Here is a 23006-nt window from a genome sequence, read left to right as displayed (position 1 = left end):
ACATGGTCCTACCACCCATTGACTGAGAAAGCTTTCAGTATTGCCTGTAGTGTAATCATGAATTTGAATGCCTTGAGTTGTGATAGGTGATAATCAGTGGTGTTTTGCTGTTCTGTTTTTGTGATCTGTCTTTTAATATCAAGGTTGACTCAGCCTTCCATCCTTCCAAGGTTGGTAAAATGAGGACCCAGATTGTTGGGGGCAATATGGCTCTGTAAAAACTGCTTAAAGAGGGGTGTAAAGCACTATTAAGTGGCATATGTCTAAGTGCTATTGCTATTGCTATCTCCTCCCTGGGAATGATCTGGCTTGACTGTTTTGTCTATTGGACTTAATGGTGGGGTAACTCAGTCTACTGAATGCCTGGTTTAATTTCATCATTGATCATCTCAGTTAAGTGAGTGAGAACAAATGTGGTTGTAGTGTAAAGTCTGATTATAGATGGTAGATTAGGTGATTTGTACTGAATGGAAGGTGAAACCAAAGTAGGTATGGATGGCAATCTGTAAGTTTCTTGTATATTGTGATGTTAATGTCCCATGTATCATTTTATCATGACATCAAGGATTTAAGGCTATGTGTGTATAACTTCATTGGCTACTGGATTGGATTAGAGCAGTATCACCTTGAAGGTATCTATGGAAATATCTGGTTTTGCTTGCATGACTGTTTTAAAATGATTCAACTGATTTTTATTTGTACTCTAATTAGGTGGATGGTTGTTTCACAGCTACAACCAACAGCTGCAAGATCTGTTTATCCGTGTTTTGATGAACCTGCAATGAAAGCGACCTTTAATATCAGCATTGTTCACCATCCCAGCTATGTTGCACTTTCCAATATGCCAGCTTTAGGTAAGAAAATATTTAATATAAGCAATGTCTTATTTGAAACTGAGTACAACGCCTGCTGGTTTCATGAGCACACAATTTTGTAACTTTCTTAGTAGCAATAGGGAAGTGTTAACATTGTACAGTAATTCTTCTGTAATGTTTTTTCCACTTCCAAGTTTGGACTATAGTTATGGAAAATCCTGATCATCTCCCATCCAAGTACTAATCAAGCCCATCTGTTTAGCTTCACACACGCTTTACACACTATCTACAACACAGGAAGCACTTTCATATATGATTCTGAATTCACTAGCATCTTTTGCAGATGCTCCAAGTTGGCTGTATATTCCAGAAAACTTTGCTTTTCCCCCCTAAGAAGATGAAGGTTGCTTTCATGAGAGATGGAGATAGGGAAGTCTGCTTTTATATTTCTACCACATCAACTATGAGGTTGGGTGAGAGAGAGTGATTGATCGCAGAATCACCTAGTGAAGTTCCATAGCTGATGGCAGATTGGAATGTAACCTTACCTACGTATGTTACAACTTACCTATGTAACCTTTATATCAATGTGACTGCAGGGTTGGGTTTCTACTGGTTCTGTCCACCTCTGTAGAACCAGTAGCTCTGAAGAGCAGCAGACATCGAACCGGTTCTATGTCTGCTGATGTTTTTGCCCACCTGGGCTCTTACCTGATCTCTATTTCCTGATTTTTTTCAACTTCAGCTGCCGTGTGAGGCACAGCTACAGTTAAAAAAGCAGGCAAAAAGGGCTTTTTGAAAGGCTGCTTCTCTGAACGCAGCATGCTGATGATGATTTACAGGCGAGCTGCTGGCAGCAGGGAAACACATCGTAAATCACTGAACCTCGTAAATGACCGAACTGGTAGTTAACCCCTGTGTGACTGTCTTGGAGAAATGTGTTTATGAAGGAGGTTATGAATTGCATTGCAGAGTTTGAAGAGACTATGAATTATCCTAAGGATTTCAATTTTAAATCTTCTCTGCTCTGAAAAAAAAAAAGAGTATTGGTGTATTATTGGCACAAGCAGATATATTGTGCCTATCTTTCCCATCAGTATGCAGTATGATAGAAGCAGGCCACTTTTTTGTAGTTGTATTACTGAGGTTTTGAAATTTTAAGGTATTTCAGCCAGCAGTGGGATCCTACCTGGTCCACTACCATTCGGTGATCACGAGTGTGCGCACACGTGCACCTAACACGCCACGCAGCTTTCCACACACCAGCTGAGGCCTGCAGCACCAATCAGCTAAGAGGATAAAGAAGAGAACAGCACAGAGGCGGGTGGGAGGACTGATCCTGCACTTTTCTCTTCTTTCTCCTCTCAGCTGATCGTCGAAGGCTTTTTTTACTACCCGTTCAGCCGAACTGGTAGGAATTTTTGCTACCGGTTTGGGCGAACCAGGCCGAACTGGTAGCATACCACCACTGATTTCGGCCCATTACTTTTGACTTGACTTTATTTTAAAAATATGTTTTACCTCCCCGCTTCCATAACTGCTGAAAATCTCTGTTGCTGAAGTTGATAACCATGATTTTGGGATTGTTGGAAGTGGAGCCCTGACAAGGGCTATGGATTCCTTAATTATGCAATGCAAAATGAAATATATGGAAAGTAATAAACTACACCATTTATTTAGGAAGTATTTTATGTATTATATGTAGCTAACATAAGAACCACTTTGGCGTAGAGATAAGGCATCAGGTTAGAAACTAAAAGACAAATTCTAGATGTAAAACCAGATGGGTGACTTTGGGAAAGTTACTTTTTCTCAGCCCTGGGAAGAAGACAATGGTAAACCACTTCTGAAAAACCTTGCAAAATGCAGTAGTTGGGGACATATCCAGGGAGTCACCGGGAGCCAAAAAGTGACTTGAAGGTATAACAAAACCCCTAACATATATTTGGATTGCCTTTTATTTTTAAATAGATATATCTGAGTATAAAGATGTGAATGACAGTGCACTGAGTGCACTGATGAACGAAACCATACCAATTAACTGGACTATCACAACATTTGAAACAACCCTGAAAATGTCTACGTATATCACTGCTTTTGTGGTCTGTAAGTTTGATTATGTCACCACAACTGAAAGAGGCAATCAGGTAATAAAGCTCTTGAGATTACATTATACTATCTATCAGTATGTGTTTGCATTTTGTGATTGTTTTGTGTTACACTGGACATTCCAAAATTTAATTGATTCAGTAACATAGATCAGTGAAAAGTATAATGCAACTGTGTGCACAAAAGTATTCTTGAATTTTCCCCTTTATACAAAACATTAGAATAGAACAGAACAGAACAGAATTCTTTATTGGCCAAATGTGATTAGATATACAAGGAATTTGTTTCCGGTGCATAAACTCTCAATGTAAATGCAACAATAGTGATAAGCAACAAAATTATAGTCATAAGAAGATAAGGATATAGATAATAGAGAAGATGAGAATAATGATGGTAATACTGCCTTTTTACATAGTTTGACGATGTTGTGGGAATTAGTTGTTTAGCAGAATGATGGCATGGGGGGAAAATTGTCCTTGTGTCTAGTTGTTCTGACATGCAGTGCCCTATAGCATGTTTTTGAGAGTAGAAGTTGAAACAATTCATGTCCCAGATGAGAGAAGTCTGTGTTTGCCCTGGTGGTTGCAATGCCAAACCAGACAGTTATACTGTAGAAATGCAGATGACAGACTCAATAATTCCTCTGTAGAACTGTATCAGCAGCCTGAGCTTTCTGAGTTGGCACAGGAAGAACATTCTTTGTTGTGCTTTTTTGATGACGTTTTTTTATGTTAGTTGTCCATTTTAAGTCTTGGGATATTATAGAAGCCAGAAACATGAAGGTCTCTATTGTTGATACTGTGTTATCTAGTATTGTGGTGGTAGTGTAGGAGGGCTTCTCCTAAAATCTACTATCATTTCTACAGTTTTAAGAAATGGAATAAATGACTAAATGAAATAATAAATGAATAGGTAGATAACATGTTGTAAAGCAAAGCACCAGCCTCTAAAACAGGGGTTGGCAACTATGGCAACTTCATGACCTATGATGCTGATGCCCTAAGCCTGGCTCACCAATGTTGCCCCACTTTCAAGCCAAGAGATGGAAACAAACATGTTGTTAGACAATACTTTCAAAACAAATGTTTAAACCTTTTTTAGACCCTGTGTAAAACATTTTTTAACACTGCAGATTAAAGTTGAACACAGCAAATAAGGATAATTACATTTTTTTTCTGAACTAGAGTGTGGCCATGAAAGAGTTAAAAGTATCATAGCCAGAGGAAAAACAGTAATGCCTCTCCTTCCTTTGGTCTCTGAGCAAGTGCTTATTTTTCTTAATGATTAAATCCAGGGTTGTTTTGCCAGATTAAATATGATTGGATGCAAACCTGATTTTTACCCATGCTTAAACTGGAATCATGCTTTGTGTTAAACTAACATTTAGTTTGATACAATCATGTTTTTACAGTTTTTTCAATATCATAAGGGTTAAGACATACAAATCTCTGGGGAGGATAGTGTTCTGGAGAGCTGGCACTTCAAGAGAAAAAGCACACTTGCTGGGTTCTGTAACATGACTCAGTTTAATCAGTGGGACTTGCAGTTTACCTGTCCCACTTGATTGCACCTGATGGGGAAAACTGTTGGCGTAAACAGTCCTTCAGGCCTTACACCATGAAGAACTGTTATTGTATCTCAACCCTTTGTAAAAGGTCTTTATGGTTCAGAGAGTTGGCTGAATCCACCTTCTTATAGTTCATTCAGTAAATAAAATTACTTATGCCTTACTCACAATTCAGTTGGGCTACTGCAATTTGCTATGCTTGAGATTGTGCTTGAAGAATCTGCTAGAAGTTGGTCCAAGTGGAACAGCCTGAGTAGTTAATTAGAAATTTCATTGAATGATTTCATTGAATGAGACCATCATCACATTGATTGTTGTTTGGTTTCCAGTGCAATTCAAGTAGCATCAGAGCTTATCTTAAAAACCTTGCATTGTTTGAGACCTATATAGTTGCAAGACTGCTGTCTCTAGGGGTTTCTTTCTATGCAATAAAGTCTAGTGGAAAGAGCACTTTTGAACCCCATCCACATGGGGTTGCCATCACCAAGGACCATGAGGTCATACCTTTTCTATTGCTGTTCTCTTCTTTGGAACAGTGAAGGTAAGCTCCAACCTAATTAGTGTTCAGGAAAACCACTATGGCCTGATTGTTCCAAAAAGCTTTGGGGTTTGATAGTGTAGTAAGTCAACTCTCTGTAGAAGGGAGCAATAGTTGTTACTGATTTGGGGATTTTTTAAAAAAATGTCCTTGTTATTCTTTCTGTATTATTTGTGAGCCATTCAGAATTTTTTTGCAATTGAGCAGCATAGAATTACAGTAGACATAATAAGTCATGTGTTGTTCTAAGTTAAAATGTGAGTATCCTGATTTTAAATTAAATACTGCATGAGGTCAGCCATTGTGGTTTGCAAACCTCAATATGTAACTTACTATGTTAGTGAAACCAATCAACGTTTGTCTTTATTCATTTATATTTATATATTTATCAAATTTGCATGCATTCTGACTCCCAACAATTCTTGGGTAGCTCACAATAGTTAAGGAAACTGCAACGCTAACCAAATAATAATAATAGGTGGATAAAAAAGCCAATTCTAGTCTAAACATCTGGCTGACTATGACAAAACTAAAAGGTTTTAGAAGATATGTGCATTCTATAAAACAGATACACTAAAGGAAAAGATAAGCTAATTATGGGCTTGATTCTTACTATCTGAAATAATACTTCTTTCTAATAGATACGTATTTGGGCTCGGAAGGATGCAATTAAAAAAGGATTTGCTAATTATGCTTTAAATATCACAGGGCCAATATTTTCATTTATGGAAGACTTACTAAACATCAGTTATCCTCTTTCAAAAACAGGTATGCTAGCTTGTTAACTTTTAAAAATGTTTAAAAGACAATTGTGACTTGCAAACATAGTAGCTTCAAAAATACTGTTTTATCTTATTTCTGGCCTTAATTTAGTAATTTATAATGTTAAAAGTCTGAATTACTATTGTTCAGAAAGTCATTGGTTCTTTGACTATTAATTTTTTGATGCATATTATTAATTTATTATATTGTATTTGGAATATTTATTGTCTTGCTTTTCTGTTTAAAAAAATGGCTAGAATGACTTACAATAGATCAGGGGTGTCAAACTGGATTTCTTCGAAGGCCAGATCACCATTGTAGTTTTCTGTGGGCCGGCGGGAGGGAGGGAGCAGGGGGGGGGGAGATGGGACAAACGCCTCTGGCAGTACCCTGCTCTTGTTTTCACCCTCCATGGCCTCCAGCAGCACTCCGCCGGCCAAAAGCAGGCCGCACGGAGGCCTCCACGTGGCCCATTTTGGCTTTTCTAGCCTCCAGCACCATCTGCCAGTCAAAAATGGGCCATGCGGAGGCCCCCCAAGATCCAGCCTGTGGGCCCTGAGTTTGACACCCCTGCAATAGATCATACAAAAGGTTTTTAAACAGACAATACAAAATTGCCTATGACAGAGATCCCCAAACCGTGATCTGTGGCTCAGTTCCAGGCTGCAGTCTCTGGGGAACTGGGTTGTGGAAATGATGAGCTAGTGCACACACATTAAGCTGCATTTGTGAAAGCAGTGTATGCACGAAACTGTTCCTTCTCCCCTCTCTGCCTCTAACTGTCCATTGAACCAGAAAGGTTGGAGACCACTGACCTATAGGGTATCACAAAATATGTGGGACTTTGATATTTCCAGAATGTTTAAAAGAGGGCCAGATGGGGCAGCAACTACAGTTCTGCTCATCAAGAAAGGCCCTGCTGAAAGATGGGGATGAAATATCAGACCTTCCTGTAATCGTCTCCATTTTATGCAGGGGTGGGATTCAAATTTCCTAACAACAAGTTCTGTGAGCGTAGCCTAATTTGTGGGTGTGGCTTGGTGGTCATGTGACTGAGGTTTTCTGTTTTTTGCCAGTTTCCAAGGCCTGAGGAGCCCTGGAGAGGGCAGGGCAAGGCCCAGGCAGCTATGAGGAGGGCTGGGTGAGGCCCAGGCAGCTACGAGAAGCTACAGGGAGGGCAAGGCGAGGCTCGGGCAGCTATGAGGAGGGCAAGGCGAGGCTCGGGCAGCTGTGAGGAGGGCAAGGCAAGGCCCGGGCAGCTACGAAGAGGGCAAGACAAGGCTCGGCAGCTACGAGGAGCTATGGGGAGGGCAAGGCAAGGCTTGGGGCATGAGGGCTTGGGCAGGGCTAGGCGAGGCCCGGGAGCTACGAGGAGGGCAAGGCAAGGCGGGCAGCTACGAGGAGGGCAAGGCGAGGCCTGGGCAGCTACGAGGAGGGCAAGGCGAGGCTCAGGCAGCTACGAGGAGGGCAAGGCGAGCCCGAGGCAGCTACAAGAAGCTACAGGGAGGGCAAGGCAAGGCCCAGGCAGGTACAAGGAGCTGCAGGGAGGGCATGGCGAGGCCCAGGCAGCTACGAGGAGGGCAATGTGAGGCTCGGGCAGCTATGTGGAGCTACAGGGAGGGCAAGGCGAGGCCCAGGCAGCTATGAGGAGGGCAAGCGAGGCTCGGGCAGCGAGGAGGGCTGAGGCCGGGCAGCTATGTGGAGCTACAGGGAGGGCAAGGCGAGGCCCAGGCAGCTATGAGGAGGGCAAGGCGAGGCTCGGGCAGCTACGAGGAGGGCAATGTGAGGCTCGGGCAGCTACATGGAGCTACGGGGAAGGCAAGGCGAGGCCCAGGCTGCTATGAGGAGGGCAAGGTGAGGCTCGGGCAGCTACGAGGAGAGCAATGTGAGGCTCGGGCAGCTACATGGAGGGCTGGGCGAGGCCTGGGGAGCTACAGGGAGCTACAAGGAGGGCTTCAGAGAACTGCGCAAGGCCAACTCAACATCACTTCTTTGCCCTAATGACTAAGTATTAAAAAAAATATACCAAAACAAAAGGTAGTTTTTCTTAATTATTTAATTAATTAAAATCTTAAATAAAAACGGTACACAAAACTATATTGTTACATTTTAAAATATTAATCAAAAACTATTACATAACAAAACTTTACAAAAAACAATAAAACTTATTTAAAGTACTGCCAAATTGCTGTTCTATTATCATCCTGAGTTACAGTTTTCTTGTGTTTAACACGAGCATCATCAGCTGTGTGATGTGCCTGTAAAACCACTTCTTTACTATAGGAACAGGGTCCCATTCTTGCAGAGGTAAGCCAATTAGACTTATGGTCAGGAGGTTTGTAATATTGGAAACCGTAAGGCGACTTCTGCCCTCTGAACATATTATGTTCATCTGTGAGAAGGCCCTTTCCGCCTCTGCTGAATTGACTGTAATAGTTCTGATAATATCTCTAGCCTTTTTAATGCTGCAAGGAATTATTTTTCTGGATCTTTTAGTACATTTTCTAGGAAATCACGATAATCATTAATATTGATTTCATAACTGAAAATTTCACCAAATGCAACCAATTGTTCTTAAGCTGCTCTCCATGGAACCACCACTTCTTCAATGTTCCAATAATGTGGCTCCAAATAATTTAGAAATTTTAACTGACCAGTGTCTTTAAATTGGCAGCCTGTTTTTAAATGTTTGCAATCTATCAATCTTTTCTTCAAATTAGTTACAATGCTTTCTATAAGTTTTTCACGAGGAAGTCCCACAAGTCAATGATTTTGTATAAAATTTATATTTTTAAAGGTTTCTGAAGTAATTAATTCATCAACCTTTTTTTCATATGCACCCTTTTCCTCTATAAGCATTTCAAATGATCTAATTGATCTTACCACAATTTTTTCAGCCTTTATAATGTCTATGTTTCTCACTTGCAATGCATTAGAAAGGAGAGATATTTCAGTTAGCACATCAATCATCAAGGCCAAATCAGTGAGAAAATAGGTGTTTTCAGGATGGGCAGCCATACTGGAGTATTTTTTATTTGAACAGAAAAACTGATGTAGCACGCCACACAGCTAGGGTTGATCTTAAACTACAGGCAGCCCATCTTGGTCCAAAAACTCTACCAATTTTTATAATTTCAATCTCAAGTTGTTCGAAAATTTTGTTAAGTTCAATTAGGTTCTTATTCGATTGATGGAAAGTAGAATATATTTTATCAATAAAAATTTGAAAATGATTGATTTGCTTTATTTCCCTAATAGAATCATCTAAAACAAGTTGCAGACGATGGTTTAAACAGTGCCATATTATAATATTTGGAAACTCTTTGGCTATCCTAGTGCTTACCCCAGATTTTTTCCCAAGCATAACACTGGCTCCATCAGAGCAAAATCCCGTTAACTGTTTCTCCAGATAATTCCTATTAAACCCAACTTTATTCAACATATTGTGTCTGCATCTTGTTTATCTAATTCTACTAATTCAAGGAAAATTGTTGGTGAGAAAACTGCATCCTCCAACTTTTAAGTACAGTATAAGAACTGGTTTAGAAGATATTGTTGAGGCTTCATCAATTATCAAACAGATTTTGCGAATTTTCTCAATAATTTTGCTAAATAAATGTTTCCTGATGCCTTTTGCAATGAAATCTACTATTGCAACTGCAATTTTACATGAATGCAACCCTATTCCCAAATCTAAACCATTTGTTATTTGTAATTCAATCAGATCTTCTATATATGAAAATGGTCTGCACGTTTGTGCCAGACTATACACTGTAGTAAACACTCTACATGTACTACCCAGATATTTCTCAGTCATACTCTCCAGACCTTTACTTATCACATCCTGCTCACATTTCTTCCACTTCTCTGTACAGATGTTGTGAGCCTTAGATGAGAAATGTGCCTTCAATTTCTTTCTGAGGAAAGCTTGTTGTATTTCTTTACTCTTTCCTGATGGTTCAGTTTGATAATTCTTCCACTCCTTAGCTCCGTGGACACTTTTTTCTTTGGTCAAAATTTCAAATCTTCTGCAATGCTTGCAACCTAATTTTTTTTCTGGGAAACTTCCAGTCCATCATATTTTTCCCTAAAATTATTGTACTGCTGCAGTGTCCAGCAGTCAGGAAGGTTCCCTTCAATGTCTGATTCAGTTCTTCCAGTACCTGATGATATGCTGGCACTGCTTTCCCTGGTTGAGATGTGGATGATGTGCTGGCTCTTTCCTCTGGTTGAGATGTGGATGATGTGCTGGCTCTTTCCTCTGTTCGTGGTGTGGATGATGTGCTGGCTCTTTCTTCTGGTTGTGGTGTGGATGATGTGCTGGCTCTTTCTTCTGGTTGTGGTGTGGATGATGTGCTGGCTCTTTCTTCTGGTTGTGGTGTGGATGATGTGCTGGCTCTTTCTTCTGGTTGTGGTGTGGATGATGTGCTGGCTCTTTCCTCTGGTCGTGGTGTGGATGATGTGCTGGCACCGCTATCCTCAGACTCCAATGGTTGTGGTTGTGACTCTTTTGGTTCTCCTTTTGTTTTCTTGCTGAAGAAAGCAACCAAACTCATTTGCCTTTTCACCTTGGTAATATGCTGCAAATTCAACAGTGTAGTGGTTTGGACTCAATTGTTGTTGAGTGGTGAGGGCAGTGGAAAGCAAAGAAAGCAGGTGAGGAACAGAGATCAGTAATATCCAGTTACTTTTAAGAGTCCCTGACACTATAGCTAGTTAGTGTTTAAAAGATGTTATGGAAGAGGAACAATTTTCACCAGACAAGACTGAGATGGAACTGAAAGTTGATTTGAAAATGACAGTCTAGAAAAAAAACGTTGCACTGTGTATATAAAAGAATGGCTGATATTTTCATAATTACAATTCATTAATTGAAAAAGTAACACTTAAAATGGAAATACTATTAACAAACCAAGGTAGTTTGTTATTTTGTGCCAGTAGTGGCACAAAAATCTTTCCTAGCCAAGACTACTTGCCTGGACCAACAGTCCCTAATGGAATGCTCTCTCTACAGCAGAGAGAGAGAAGCCAGGTAAAGCCATGTTTGATCACCTAACCTTTTTAGAATGCAGCTTAAAAATGTACTGAAGCTTTTTACAGCCTTATGCAGATATATATAGTACAAAAAAAAGATAATAGTACAAAATCATCTAAGAAGTTAGATTAAGAATGGAATTAATAGGAACATTCACAGAGCAATACTGAATTCCTTTTCTGAAATTTATTCCTCAGTTTAAAAAACTGGAATATATGATTTAGGTTCAGTATTGTACTCTGCTAGTACTCAAACAGATATTCAAGATTGTGTCAAGGTTAGCAAAAATGGTAAGGCAACATATAGATATAAATTTTGAAGAAGTTTCTAAATTTGGTATTCCATGTATTCATTCAACAGGGGTCATTTTAGACTGTTATAAATGAATAATGCTGTATTATCAGATGTAGAGTACTGTATATACTTTGTGGGTATGTAAGTTTCAGTCCCAGATTGGATATTTGGCATCCCTGAAAAGGCCTAGGGAGGTTTTGGGTTGAAACACTACTGAGAGAATCAGTAATTTCAGGCTCTCTTGTGTGAATGAATGCATGTAAGACATTCTCCTAAGTTCTTAATTTAGTTTGATTTTGACTTAGAACTATGTGTGGGCCTAGCCTTGTGGTTTATATAAATCTTGCTTTGTGGTTTACCACTATGTGTGATGAGCCCCCAAGCCATTGTTGAACAACTCATTCATACTCACTTAGCATAATATGTGAATCTTGCTAGAGATTATAAAATATATTTGAAATAGAAATTTGCTAAATTACATGAAAGTAGCATTTGTAGGTTTAAATGAATGATATTAGTCCTCAGTATCTTGTGCTATGTAAAAAGGATTTACAGTATGTAATCGTGTTAAGAATTAAATTGTTAAAGTGACTCTTTTTAAATTCAAATTCCATTAGATTTGGTTGCAGTACCTCTTATGGATAATGGTGCAATGGAAAACTGGGGACTAATGACTTTCTATGAAACATCCTTATTGAATGACCCAGAAGATAAATCTATATCATATAAAACACAGATTTGCCGAGTTGTTGCTCATGAGGTAGCACACCAGGTATGCAATAAAAGATCCTGTATAGTATTTTCATTGATCATTACAATCCAAATATTACTTCCTAATTACAGACAGGCCTTGATTTACAATGATTTATTTAATGATAGTTTGAAGTTACAACAGCACTGAAAAAAGTGACTTATGACCAGTTCTTTCATATTTATCATCGTTGCAACATCTCCATGCTCATGTGATCAAAACTTGGGTGCTTGGCAACTGGTATGTATTTATGACAATTATATTGTCCCAGAGTCATGTGGTCACTATATGTAACCTTTCCAGAAGGCTTCTGACAAGAAAAGTCCATGGAAGAAGCTTAATGACCAACTGATTCACTTAACTGTTAAGGGATTTGCTTCACAACTGTGGGGGGAAAAAAAAATCATAAAATGAACTGCAACTCAATTAACAACTGCGTTCCTTAGCAATGGAAATTTTGGGCTCAACAGATCTGGAAAATAAGAAATTGGGAAATTGAGAATAAGAAATCTGGAGGATAAGAAGTTGATCAAGCCCTCTAAACTAGTGTTTCTCAGCTTTAGTTTTTTGATGTGTGCATGCCCAGATTTTCTAGTATGCTGGGGAATCCAGGGAGTTGAAGTCCACACGTCTTAAAGTTGCTGACATTAAGAAACACTGCCTTCAACATTAATCAGGAAAAACATTATGCTTGAAGGAGAGAAGGATTCTCCAAGAATGAGAGAAGCCATTTCAAAGCTAGTTTTAAAAATATTTGCTTGTATTAACAGCCTCAGAATAAATTTTATTATGTATTATGTATCCTAGCATACAACTAAGTTTCAAAGTATATTAAATGAGAGAGGCCAAAACAGGAAGAAATATAATATTAACATTGAAAATAATAATATAAAACTAAAATAAAAGCAATAAAAACCCTGATTGTCAGTAAATAATTGAAAAATACCTTTACAGGATTATTATCATATGGAATTAATGAAACTTCTAACAATGTATTGTCTTGATACAGATAAACCAAATGAAATACTATGGTATTTTCAATGAGATAATTTTGACATTCTTTATTGTTCCCTAGAAAAGGATCATTGATATGTGGTAGATTACAATGAACAACATTTTGCTCTCTGTGAAGCACAGAAAGTGTAGCATGTAGGCAACAATCATTGGAAGTGGAAGGACTGTTTACATTAAGAGAGGGAGCCTTTATTTCTTTTGTGACTTCTTCATCCCAAACTCATTAAGAAGCTGTAGCAAGTACAGGGTACTAAAATGAATCTGATTTTTAAAAAGCTATATAATTGCAAGAATGAATGAAATATGAAATAGATCAGAACTGTTTTTGTAGGTCCAAAAGAATCAAACATTACCATATGGAAATTAAGTCTTAAATCTTAAGAAATTAGTGTCTTTCTTCAAGACACTAAAATCATTAATATATAAATTCTAATCAGTACTATTAGATAAAAAAACCAAAACTAAAATGATTTTCAGTTCTTTCAGATTAAGCAAAGAAGATCCTGGATAAAATTAGATACAGGATTAATTCATTGGGTGCTGTTAACTTGCCTGTGTGTGTGTGTGTGTGTGTGTGTGTGTGTGTGTATAAATCTCATCTGGAGTAGCATTTAAAGAGATTCATTTAGGAATACAGAAACAGCAATTTGAGTGGTGTGGTGCCCTAGTGCTGAAGATACTTGCCTTCTACTCAGAAGGTTGACAGTTCAATCTTAGGTAGCGGCAGATGTTTTTCTCATAGGATGCAAAGAAAAAAAATATGTGCTGGGAACTCCATGTGGTGTAAAGAAGGGCATCCAATCAGTAAATGTTCAGCTTCATCTGGTCACCCCGAATTAACAGATTACAGGGCCCTAAAAAGGGAGACTTGGAATAGCAGCTTGGGAAAGAGGGGGAAGTAATTTTTGCCCTGGCTGTAATTATATTTATCTTGTCAGTCATGATTTAGAAGCTGCCAGAACTGATAATAACATTATAGAAAATGAGCACATTCATTGACACCGTAATTTTGCATTTATGGGGCCCTTTAAAATAGTTGCATTGGATTATATAATAAAGCCTGGATTTCTTTTTCTTTAATTCCTTATTTTAATCTTTATGGCATCTTTAATGTATTTTCTAAAACTCCTATCAATCTATACATATTGCATCACTCCTTTGTGACAAATTGTGCCCATTAAGTAAAATTGTGAACTGTTCTCTGGCCAGATAAATGAGAACAGCTGTTGAAATAATGCATTTAAATACTTTTACCCCCCTTCTTATTTTAAGTGGTTTGGAAACCTAGTTACCATGGATTGGTGGAACGACATATGGCTTAATGAGGGATTTGCAACTTACTTTGAACAGCTAGGTCTATACTACATTGAGCATATCATGCCGCTGGTAGGTATGAATTAAATCAACCTTTCCTGTGTATCTTTCATTCAAACTCTGCCTTTACTTTTAAGTTTACTTTTAAGTTAATGAAAACTATGTAATAGGCTCTAAGCTTGGTAGTATTCAGACTACTTTATTTACTATGATATGAAATGGTGAATTCTTCCTCATGAGAGGTTTCAAACAGCAGCTGAATGGTCATCTGTTATGGTTAGCAATATTGTATTTGAATCTAAGTTGAGCAGGGAATTGAATTAGCTTCCTTCCAACTTTATAATTCTTTATAATATAAATGTGAGCATTGTCACAACTTTCTCCCTGCTTCTGTCATTGCTGAGTTGCTAGTATTATGTGAGTCCTTATCTGCAGCCTCGTACAATACAAACACAGGCTTACTATGCCTAACCTAGTTTTCTAAACTTTACCAATTTGCACATGCATTTTTGCATCAAGTATCATAACTGATTGCTTATCAAGTAATTTATAATCATGGTGTACTCCTTGTCTTAAATCACACATATTCTATCTGTATACATTACTATTTATTAAATGCTTAATAGATTAGAATTAATTTATGCTTCTTGTCTATTAGAGGTAAACATGAAGGCTTTACTAGATGGTATAATAGGTTCAGTGAATAAGTGGACTGATTGAGATAGATAGATTTTCTGTATAGATTTTCAGGTTAAGGAAGTTTTTTTGAATTTGATATGAACAAGACTAATGATGTTAGAAAGGAATGCAGAGAACTAAATACGTTTATGAATGTTACTATAGAATTCTAAATCTGGGTTTGCATGAGTAAAATTAACATTTTATGATTATTTGCAGGATAAACTCTTTAGCAGGCAGCTTACACTACCTATGTTGTTTAGAGATAACAGATTAAATCAGTCTATATCAAACACAGAAATGCATCAAACAGATTCAATAATAACACTGTTCAATACAGTCACTTACCATAAGGTAAATAATATATTACTGTAAATTTCATATACTGTATGATTCATAAATAGATGTAATGGAAGAATATTTTTACAGTGCATGAGAAAAGTAAATGATTCTCTCAATGTTATAAGACAGAGTTCCCCAACCTTTCTGGGTGGGTGGGGAAAAGGGGATGATTTTATGGGAGGGACAAGCACATGTGCGCATGCACATGAGAGCACCCATAATGTTCATGGCAATGCTTGCATGAGAGGGGTCGTGAGCGCTCGAGATGAGATTCCTGCAATGAGGCTCGTGCGAGTGGGGCCATGGGCATCCATGACGATGCTTGCATTAGTGGGGCTGTGCATGCACACAGAAGGGTATGCATCGGCCAGCCACTCACATGGTCTGGTGGCAATTAACCCACAGCCTGGTAGTGAGCCGCAGTCCACAGGTTGGGGATCCCTGTTATCAGATCTCATAATCTGTATGAAAGTGAAACAATTTTGAATCTTCCTACTATTTTCATTCATTATATGTATTGAAAATATTTTGAATGTAATGTAAGTAAACATCTTCCTAAGTTTATTAATCTTTTCTCTCTGTGTGTCTATTTTAGGGGGCTGTTATCATCTGGATGCTTTCCAACTTTATGACTGAAGGATTATTTATGAAAGCACTGAATGTAAGTTTAGAAAATATCTCTACATTACATTATACTGAAATTTTACAAACTAACCAGTGATCCTGTTCTTGTTTTACTGCAGTCATATCTGAGTGCATTTTCCTTTTCCAATGCTGTCCAAGATGATCTGTGGAATCACATTCAAAAGGTGGTTAAATTTACAATGCATTTGCTAGACTTTTGATTTTAATAAATTGGGAATTGTTGGCTGTAAGTAAAAGTCATGACCATTGGGTGCTTATTCTCTGAAGTCAGCATCACTAATTGTTGCTGACAATTCTCCTTGAATCCTGTGATGACCCGGGGCATGGCACAAAAGCAACACAGTCACATAAATAAGAAAAGTCCCTTTAATACCTCCAACTTTGCCCCCAATGTCCAGTTACCTTCGGCTGGAGGAAAAAACTCTCCCAAAAACAGTCTTAAAGTGGAGGAAATTCAGTCCAAAAACAAAGTACATATAAACTGTATATAAAAATCCACACAAACCACACTTCAGCAATTAACTGGACAGGACAGGATAAGGAATTGTAGACTTCAAAGACCAACAAAACACATACAGTTGGAAAGATGCCAGGAACCCAGATAAGCCTCAACAATAAAAGATAACTCAAGATTTGCTTCCAACAACTTGCTGTGCGCAATCTCCCTTTTTAAACACTGTGTTCCCAGCTGCAGCTAATGAAGGGAATCAGGGCCCTTTCTTCCCCTGTAAGCCATGCAACTTACGTTGCTCCCTTCTGTTCTTCCCTGCATGCCCTAGGATGAAGAGGGGGGTGGGCCTGGATCTTCCTCTGAATTCCCTCTGTCTTGCTCTACCTCTCCCCTGCTGTGACCAGCTGGACTTTACCCTTCCCCAGTTTCTTCCACAGCCACTGTAGCCACACTCCCACTCCTTGTCAGCTGCTTGGCCTCCCCTCAGAATCAGATTCCAACAGGGGCATGACAAATCCCTTGGTTTTCAGATCTGCCCAATGTCTGGACACTTGTTGTTTCTGGTCTTTTTAATGTGGCAATTAAGGTATAGATAACTTAAAACAAGTTTGTCAGTATTTGTATATGTCCACACATTTATTTCTCTTCAGAATAATCCCCACCTTCTCCAGGCAACCCCACTTTTTCTATCCAGAAAGCAAAAATATATTATAAAAAAATGTATGAAGTACGTATCAATCTTGTAGCAGATTTCTGAAGATAAAACTTAAGATATAGGAGATAAAATATCTATAGGAAGAAAAATGCTCATTTACACCAGATATTAGTTGCTATACTATGCCCATGTGACTGAAAATAGGTAGATAACTTTTATTACCTAACATGGATAGGGAAAAATGGTATTAGAGGAAATTAAAACCACCTTAATAATATCTGGGGAAATTGATTCTGTCAGGATATAATGAGGAGTTTAGTCCCATAGAGGAAACCTATGAATCTAAAAGCCAACAACATTGGCTCATTATTGACAATCCCATTATCCAGATTTTTTTTTTTTTAAATGAGGGAAGGGGAAAGTTATGACTGATTTTAGTAGGGCTTTGTAGAAAGCAAATGTTTCTTAGCCATTTCTTCATCTTCTAAGTCCCAGCTGAATTTTAGAAAAATGTTACTTCAAGCTTATTTTTCTCTGGATTTTATATACTGCCTCTCCAATTGTATTAATTCTAGTTTCCATTTAGCCTCTTGTTAAAATTGTCCCTTTTGTAAGAATAAGGAACACATGTTTGTCATGTGGCAGAAAGTTTTATGTTCCTCTGATAATCTCTCCTTATATGGGCAGTGCCATGTATTCATTGTTGTGTTAGTATGGGGACTGGAGCAAACTATACTGACTTTACCCATGTTTTATTCTCTCAGCATGAATATTGCATGCATATTAGTACTTGGAATGTTTATATTGTATTGGGAGTGAACAATAATATGGAACCCTGTTTTTAAACTTTGAGACTCACAAAGATCCTCAATTATTTTTCTGTGGGTGTACCAATAAAGGAGAATATTTGTAGCTCGGGGTTAAAATTAGAGATTGCTTGTTACTCTCTGACCTTGGTTGTTTTCTTGCAGACATTTCACTACTCAAACGAGGTAACATTATCTGTACATCATCACAAGAAAACAATCAAGCTGAGAGAGCACCAAGGACCACTCATTTTGTGGGTCTAACAGATAGGGAAATGCGCACAGTTTTGATAAGATGTGTAATGTTGTATTTGGAAGAGTTAAAATACTTAATAGAGCATAAATATACCTTTGACCTGCACAACAATGATTGAAAAATTATAGAGCTTGTATAGTGTCTGAGAGTGGCTTGTCATCAGATTAATTCTTGTTTCTGATTAGTGGTTAGTAACCATAGTAGTATTTTTGTATAGTGACTACAAGGCAGAACAACTTTAATCTGAAACACAGGTTAAACATAGTAACTTTAAACTGACTTGCAGAAATATTCCATTAGTTTATTCATATTTATCTGCTTTTCGAAGTGTCAGAATCCTTCTCCAAATATCTGTCCTCACAACACCAATCTTATGTTGTAGTCTGAGTAGAGAGAGGGTGCTACATCACCCAATGAGTTTCTGCAACTAATTACAGAACTTAACCTCATACTAAAGGAATACAGTCATACTGAAGCATATATTTGCATGCATCACATTGGCCCTTAAATATACTTTTTTGTGCCGCTAATAAATTGATACCAGTTCATTTGTTTGGTACCAAATGAAGAATATGCCCTTGTAACTATGCATAACAATTAACTCAGAGCTTGGCTCTTTTTAAAGCAAGATAGAAGTCTGAGTCATAATGGAATTTCAGAACCTTGGATAGTTCCAATAATAAACTATCCTCCGATAATATATTGAGCTGATTTAGATTACTGTATCAAGATTATGTTCCTTTTTTAAAGATCAAAGTGTTGATCTTCTGCTTTGGAAATTAGTCTTTTATCAATTTTCCATCAGTATCTTATGTGATGTTGCAGTTCTGCAGAAAGCCTGAATCTCTGCCAGTACCTAAGAAGATTCTTGCATAAACGTGCTTTCTTTGACCAAATTCCAACTGACAGCTGTTGATTCAACATCTAATTAAGCATTTTCACTCCTTTCATATTGCAAGAGACATGGTTGATGAAAATTGATCTGCAACTTGATCTCAAAACTGGAATCTGATGATTCATGTTACTTGAAAGTGTCTATTTATGTATTTAACATAAAAACTGTATTTTAATCCTGAACATTTTTTGGAAGGTAATAGATGAGCAAAATGACTTCCAGTTGCCAACATCAGTAAAAATAATAATGGATTCTTGGACCTTACAGAAGGGCTTTCCACTCCTGACAGTAGATTTCTCAACTGGCAATATTAGCCAGGAACCAATTTTTTCTGAAAAAGGAGAATCCAACTCAAAGTACGTGTTTTTTTAAAGTAACAATAAAAACAATATAAAAACTTTAAATAGAGATTGAGTGAATGTGTAAAAATAGGGCGCAAATACTAGTTGATGTATTTGGTGCCATTTTAAAAAAATTGGAAAAGTATTTGAACACAATAGGAATGGATAGAATCTCAGTTCTCATCAATTACAAAGGTTGCATTACTTGTAGCAGTGTGCATGGGTTTACACACACACACACACACACACACACACACACACTTTCCTAGATCCTTAGGAAAGATCCAATAGTCAAAATTACTAAATCAGTCAGAACTGTGTGGTAAACCATGTAAATACAGATGATGTTAATAAGTTTTGTGTGAATTTTTAAAATATATGATCTGCAGGTTTTCAACAGGTTTTCTTTCAACTAGAAAGAAGTTCAGTTGGCATACTTTCCCAGTACAAACTATAATTTCTTTGAACACTATTTGTTATTTTCTGCAGCTCCCAAATCTGCAAACTAAGATTTGTGCTTACCCTCTGAAACAAAGTTGGAAATCTGTTTCTCAGACATTACTTATAAATGCCAAAATGAATCTTATATTACATCTGAGCAGGAATACTTGGCTATTCAGCTGATTTTTTAAATCGTACAAACCATAAATTGGAGAATCACCCAAACTGTGTTGATTCATTATGCTTTAATCTGTATTAAGTTATTAGAGGGAACGTGAATTAGAAATGAAGTAAACAATGGAGCTAAGAGCCAGGACTTAATCTGAAGCTAATAGTGTGTATAGTACCATTTTTTTTCTTTTTTAGAAAATTTAAACATAAATATCCCTCAGCTGTCAGGTCATGTTCTGGATTGTTTATTACTATCATAGTCCTTATTTTCAGCAGTTTGCATTGAATGTGTAAATATTTATATGAAAATGTAATCAAATATGCTAGATGGCCTTAAGGAAGTTACAAAAGAGGTTTTCTAATATTCTAGCTGAAAATATAGCATTTTTAAACAAACACACTACAGAAATATAAAGCAGCTTATGTGTTGGGTTGAAACCTGGAAAAAGCTGGCATTAATAGATTTGTCTCAGCTGTGTCATTGGAATGCAGCATGTACTCAACTGAACAAGAGTTAAAATTACATAGTAGAACTTTCTTATCTTTGCAATGTGCCTGTTCCATGAGAACACGGTCTGTTGAATCAGTACTATTTATTTCCAGACAAGGAGTATGACTTAGAAAAGAAACTTTTGAAAAGAGAAATCCATGAGCATAATTGTGCATTCCACTGTCAGGTATAGAAAGTGAAGGTTTCTTATACACTTATCGATATTTACCCTACTAGAGGTAAGAAAGCCGCATGCATATTTGCATTACATTAGGCTTAAATGTTGATGAATTCCACTGAATTCAAGTACATACAAAAGTTCCAGTTCACAATTGCACAGAGGAGTGTGAGTTGTGCAGCTTTCAGGTATAAACAGAAGTTGCATTGCACATTTGAACTATAAAATCCCCAAGAGAGTTTTTGTCTCAGAACTTTTTTCTTAATTTATGTAATAGCATTTGAATGGTATTTTACTTTGGTTTATGGATTAATTATCAATTGTTATTTTTATTAACTAGAACATGGATTATTCCTATTTCTTGGATAAGAAATGGAACATTACAACCTTTAGTATGGCTTGATAAACATAGTAGTAAGTATGTTTTCCTGAATTTAAGAAAGTCTTTACTGTCTGGAATATATGATTCTGAACTTTTGAAAGAAACAAATTACAGCCCAAATATGAATGATGAGTTATTGTAATTTCTGCTGTTTTCCATATAGGTTCTTTAACAGAAGAATCAGGGAGGTGGGGGGGAAGGAGCAGGAATAATGAACGATATGGGCATGTTAGAGAATGGCAACAAGAGTTTGATTAAAAATCATTTGACTCCTGGTAGAAAAGAAACTGGAAAGCAGCTGAGAAGAGGATTAAATTGGTGATTGGAAAGGCATTTTAAGAGAGTAAAGCTTAGTTTAGAACAGATATAATCAATCTCTGTCCTATGATGTTGGTACAACCAAGGAACAGTGGCAGTTCTGTCCTTTTCTTACCAAAAGCCAATTCTACTATCTTTGGCTAGGAAAAGGAAAAAGTGAAAATAGAAGCTGCAATCAGCAATTCATTTATTACACTTTTATATCCTTCAAAAGATGGAAAAAGAATTTTAGTAAACAGATATTTTAGTGTGATATGATCATGAAAAAAGTTGTATCAATGACTTTCATCAGTGTTATGGTTTTGAGAACTATACAGTATATGTGTGGGCAATGTGATAAGCTACACTTGGTCTATTTGCTTCTTTTTCTTACATTGGAAATTATACAACATGACATCATGAGCATACGTAGGTTTTCAGAAGGGTAACATTTTTTAAAAATGTGCTAAGTTTTCTTCCTTTCATGTGCTTACAGAAATATTTCCTGAAATGAAAATATCAGATTCAGAACAAGATTGGATTATTTTAAATGTGAATATGACTGCTTATTGTAGAATCATCTATGATCAAAACAATTGGAGAAGATTGGCCAAAGTGCTTGAAGATGATCCAAAGGTATGATCGTTTTTAATCATGAGTATGTAGATGATTATTATAAGAATGATTATGTTACTCTGCAGTACAGCATTTTTTTAAAGGCACGTTGGATCATGATTTTCCTTCATAGTGTCCCATCACTGGAGGTTTTAAAGAAGAGATTGGATAACCACTTGTCTAAAATGGAATAGGGTCTCCTGCCTGAGCAGGAGTTTGGACTAGACAACCTGCAAAGTCCTTTCCAATTCTGTTATTCTGGTCATAGAGAGAGCCATATTCCTAAAGCATATGAGCCTAGGGATAATTCTTGGAATGTCTGGGAATTTTAAGAGTCAAAGAACACAAGCATTTGTAAGGTTTAAGGTATCCATTTTACTCTTAGTCTCCATTCCTATACAAAAATGTCAACTTTTGGTATGTATTAAATCCAGATTCTAAAAGGCAACAAAGAATATAATCTCTTCCAAAATGTCTTAAGTGAAAGGAAAGTTCAGAAGAATGTAGTCCTGATAAAGATCACGGAATATAATTTAGGGATTGAGGACATGAATGAAACTATTATATTGTTTTATATAACCATGGATTTGGTTTCCTACATGTCTATGGGAGGAAAGAAACAGAAATGAATCAGGAAAAAAACATACAAATATACGGGGTTTAATAGACCCATGTTAATTATATTATTCTAGCAAGCATGTCAAGGTTTCAGCAGTCTGCCATATTTATCTTACAGGAATGAGGAAATGGGTAGCCTGTATATTCTTTGTGCATGTATGTAATTTAGAAAATCCATCCATTGATAAGGTTTAGGAGATATTTATGATTAGCAATATTACAATTTCAAATCGGAACTTGTCATATTTTTTAAAAATTCACATTGATCAATATAATAAATATTTTTAGGAATCTAAAGAAGTATCACAGATACTTTGAACTACTACTGTATAAAGACCTGAAGATAACTGTTTTAAATAAACTATAATACATGGGTATCTTTTTAGGCTATTCCTTCTGTCAACAGATTACATTTAATGGCAGATAGCTTTCATTTGAAATGGTAAGTTATGCACTATTGTTGTTTTCTCCACATCTATAATTGAGTACTGAATTCATTCTGCATCTGATCTTTTAAAAAAATCTGATAATTTTTTTCTCTACAGT

The 23006-nt window shown here is 37.0% G+C and overlaps 1 protein-coding gene and 1 pseudogene across 2 annotated transcripts in view; one reads left to right on the top strand and one right to left on the bottom strand.

The window, feature by feature from the left end:
• LVRN (laeverin) overlaps nucleotides 1-23006 on the top strand; it is a 51460-nt gene that overhangs the window by 14969 nt on the left and 13485 nt on the right. For both annotated transcript variants that reach the window (XR_015748115.1, XM_026673455.2), the window contains exons 2-13: nucleotides 712-854; nucleotides 2787-2962; nucleotides 5671-5797; nucleotides 11738-11892; nucleotides 14158-14271; nucleotides 15097-15231; nucleotides 15815-15880; nucleotides 15963-16028; nucleotides 19123-19283; nucleotides 20889-20962; nucleotides 21724-21863; nucleotides 22847-22902. Coding sequence is in view for 1 of the 2 variants with exons in the window: in XM_026673455.2 (XP_026529240.1) it covers nucleotides 712-854; nucleotides 2787-2962; nucleotides 5671-5797; nucleotides 11738-11892; nucleotides 14158-14271; nucleotides 15097-15231; nucleotides 15815-15880; nucleotides 15963-16028; nucleotides 19123-19283; nucleotides 20889-20962; nucleotides 21724-21863; nucleotides 22847-22902 (1413 nt within the window). In the remaining variant the exon portion in view is untranslated. The remainder of the gene's footprint in view (nucleotides 1-711; nucleotides 855-2786; nucleotides 2963-5670; nucleotides 5798-11737; nucleotides 11893-14157; nucleotides 14272-15096; nucleotides 15232-15814; nucleotides 15881-15962; nucleotides 16029-19122; nucleotides 19284-20888; nucleotides 20963-21723; nucleotides 21864-22846; nucleotides 22903-23006) is intronic.
• Nucleotides 7957-9967, bottom strand: LOC148132511 (E3 SUMO-protein ligase KIAA1586 pseudogene; annotated as a pseudogene).

Source organism: Notechis scutatus, chromosome 2 (assembly GCF_049901735.1).
Source record: "Notechis scutatus isolate UNSWTSFEM ecotype Mainland chromosome 2, rNotScu1.2, whole genome shotgun sequence".
In the NCBI taxonomy this organism is placed as follows: Eukaryota; Metazoa; Chordata; class Lepidosauria; order Squamata; family Elapidae; genus Notechis; species Notechis scutatus.
Note: the sequence above shows the minus strand (reverse complement) of the source record. Positions and strands in the feature narration are given on the sequence as shown.